The 3,625-nt window shown below is 41.2% G+C and overlaps 1 protein-coding gene across 1 annotated transcript; it reads left to right on the top strand.

Moving 5' to 3' along the window:
• The first annotated feature begins 1,737 nt into the window (after nt 1-1,737).
• Nucleotides 1,738-2,265, top strand: LOC111893623 (extensin-like). Its single transcript, XM_023889687.1, has one exon. The coding sequence runs from the start codon at nt 1,738-1,740 to the stop codon at nt 2,263-2,265; it is 528 nt and encodes a 175-aa protein (XP_023745455.1).
• Nucleotides 2,266-3,625: the final 1,360 nt, after the last annotated feature.

Genomic DNA, 3,625 nt, shown 5'->3' with positions numbered 1-3,625 from the left:
CAGTCTTATGTCAAGTACTAAAGTTCGGTTGATGCTAAGCCACCCCTTATAGCTTGAATTTGAAAAGATGTCTTTCAATGTTTCATAATAAACAATTGATCGTATTTCAACGGGAAACCACACAAACACTTCTAAGTCTCTCTTAACTTTAAAGGAAGCCATTCGTGCCCGGGATCCATAGTTTCATGTCTAAATAGACATCACTTAAATCCCACAAATACTTTGCTTTATTTCTTTTCTATTGGCACACTCTTGCACGAAGATCTTTATGATTTTCCCAATTCTTGTTCGTGGTACTAATGGCAATTTTTTCAGTTTTGAAGCTTCGGTTTTAAATGCAATGGTGGTACACTATGTTGAGGCGCGAACATTGCTGCCTTACATGCAGCGAAAGGTCTGTCACAGTTTGAAAAAGTATTTGAAACATTTTTGAAGTTGGAAAGGAAGTAAAAAGATAAGATTTCAAACCGAGTCATTGGATATGCATTGCAATGGGCGCATGAATTTGAAACGCTTCCTAACAGCATGCCTAGTGATGTCCTCCTAGGGAAACACAGCTCTCAAATCGCGCTTTTATAGGGAATGGTATATAAGGTTTTCTCACACCTCTTGTACCACTTTATCACCTCCAAAATCTCTCAAGAACACACTGACGAACTTCTACTATTCATCTTCTTCTTCACACCTGCAACAATGGTTGAATCTTCATCCGTTCATGAACAAACTACCTCATCCTCTCTGTTGACCATCAATCCCAACCAGAACCTGATTATCGATCTGAATCCTTTTCTATATGATCCCTATATGCTCCAAGTGGTTGAATGCCTCAAATATTCACCACTTGTCATCGCTATGACCCAGGTGGAATCAGTTCTGATGTCTTTGCTCTCTCAAGTCTATACAACGGCTTCTTATGACAAAAGCAAGGATCTCATTTTCTTTGAGATTTTCAATCACAAAACTTCCGTCTCCAGAGTTCGATTTTGCTCCCTCTTAAAGTTGGCTTTTGATGATTCCTTGGTTAATCCTGACTCCATCTCTACGACTCAACTTTTCATAATGTTTTACGATAAGGGGTATACTGATCCTCTTGCAACAGTGACCAGGTTCAAGAAATATTGCCTCCCATCACAGTGGAATAGATTGTTTACCCTTCTTTTCAAGGCATTTGCTGAAAGGGTTGCTGGGTCATATGGTGCTAGCAAGGCCTTTATGACCTTACTCTATGGTATTTATCACGACATCAACTTGGAATATGGATCCATTTTGTGGTCCCAACTAGTACAAAGCCTCAATTCCTCTTCTCGACACTCTGAAATCTCATGCGGTAGGTTTTGGACCCTTGTCACTCATCGGGTCATTGAGAAGTTTAATGTTCTAGTCATGGCGGACGCATTAAGATCTTTAATTGCAAATTTTCATACAACGAAGATCATAGTCTCCGATCCAACCAAATTCTCGTTTGTTGGTTCCATTCCAGAATCGATATATAGGTGCGTCACTGCCGAAAGCAAGGTCATGGCTGAATACAGGACCCTCCCACCCATAGGACCGAGGCAATTAACTCCTGAGAGGCAAAGTGCACTGGATACCGTTGATAAACCAGCCAAACATGGGAAGAAGCCTGATCAAAATAAGCATGAGAAAGAAGATCAATCCTCCAAAGCCTCTACGCCCAAAAAGCGTAAGGTCGAACAAGCGGTTTCTTCTGCTCCAAAGAAGTGAAAGGTGAAGAAGATGGCAAGGAAACCGAAGCAAGCTTCACCTAGTGACTTGGATCACGTTCCTTCCGATCACGATCATGAGAATTTCGCCAAAGGTGACGATGCTAATCTTAAAGGATCACCGAGAGGAGATTCGCCTCCACGTTCTCCATCTCCCGAGGTACAACTAAATGACTCAATTCCAACTCATCCTCCTTCTCCATTTCATACTTCAGTACCTATTTCCATTGCACCACTTCCACCACCTACTACTTCTCAACCAACCTCTACTGCACCTCTCCCTCCACCAATCTTCACTCAAACAACTTCCACAACAACCAACACACCCGAACCTACGGTTCATGTCAACGTATTTGATACGGGGGAACCTACCTCAGAAACCGAAACCCCTGTTATTTCCAAAACCATTTCCTTATCTCCTTTAACAGACTCTTTCCCTATTCTTGGTGGAGACGAACTTGAATTCGAGTCTTATTACTATAGCCCTTATCGAGTTCAAAGTGATGATGATGATGATGATGATGCTCCCCTTACAAAGTGACACTTAAAAGATTTAAATGAAAAGCTTGACAAGCTGCTCGCTTCATCATCCACTTCCTCCACATCCTCTTACTCAGATACTGTTGTTCAAGCCTTAATTGAAACAACTCTCAAACAGCATGATGAGTCTATCTAAAAGGTAACCAAGGTTGTGGATGCCTCCACTTTGTCTTGTAAGAAAGCATCAGAAGACGTAGCCATGTTCATTTCAGATGCCAAGCTTCTTCTGGAATATCTTAAAGACGCTACAAAGACTAACACCAACAAGGTTAACACTGCCATTGAGTCACTGTCAACATCTCTTCAGGTTGAGAAAGATAAATTTGATTCGGTGAGAACCAGTCTTCAAGACGATCAAGCCACTCTTCTGTCGTCGATCACCTCTCGCCATGACACGCTTCAAACTGACCTTGCCATGAAGAACAATATTATGGATGAACTTGCTCGCAAAACTAATTTGCTTGAAGTTTAGTTCGTTAAGCTAACCCAGGCGAATAAGAAGATTGATTCTCTAAAGTCGGAGCGAGCTGTTATCAAGAGTTGTTTCTCTGATGTCTTCGCTATTCTCTCCAATTTGGTCATTGCCCATGATTTGATTCTAACTTTCTCTGTTTGAAACCACTTAACTGAGAAGTTACTTCCTGCTCTCGAAATTTTGAGCCGAATTGAAGGTGTTACGGAGCCAATTGTTACTCCACAACAAGGGGAATAAGATCTGCAAAACCCTCCCAAACAGTCATCTACAATTCTGATTGTCACCACTAAACCGAAGGGTAATGAAGCTTCAGGTTATAGTGTGAAGGACAAAAGGAAGGGCATTGTGGATCTAAGTACCGAAGAAAAGGAAACTGAAGAAGAAAGGGAGAAAAGAGAGAAAGATGCTCATGACACTTTGGTTTGTAGACAAGCTCTCTTTCCACTATGGTCATTGAAGAAATTGATCAAGGAAGCAATTGAGTCCCCTAGAACTCATTGGCTTGAACCAGTCGTCTCTTTTGACTGTGAGAATACAAGGGATTCTCAGTTTTACATGCCTATCACCCGAAGGGCCTTTGTATTTCACTGTTTCAATTCAACTGTCAACGTTCCTTTTCCTGATCCAAAGGTTGATCGAGAACTAATCAACTACTATCTTGAATTCTCTCAACCTCAATAATTAACGTGTCTCGAAAGATTACATCAGTTAAGGTATTGAAACCGACTCCTGCGGGTTCTTTTATAAATGTCAAATTCAAAGTGACTCGAGGATCAGACAGTTCGGTCCATATGATCTCATTAGCTGATCTACCGAATTTGAATCCACTTGATTGGGTCATTCTCAACAACATTTTGCTGACTGAGCAGAAATAGTATGAGCCTAT

This window comes from Lactuca sativa, chromosome 4 (assembly GCF_002870075.4).
Source record: "Lactuca sativa cultivar Salinas chromosome 4, Lsat_Salinas_v11, whole genome shotgun sequence".
In the NCBI taxonomy this organism is placed as follows: domain Eukaryota; kingdom Viridiplantae; phylum Streptophyta; class Magnoliopsida; order Asterales; family Asteraceae; genus Lactuca; species Lactuca sativa.
Note: the sequence above shows the minus strand (reverse complement) of the source record. Positions and strands in the feature narration are given on the sequence as shown.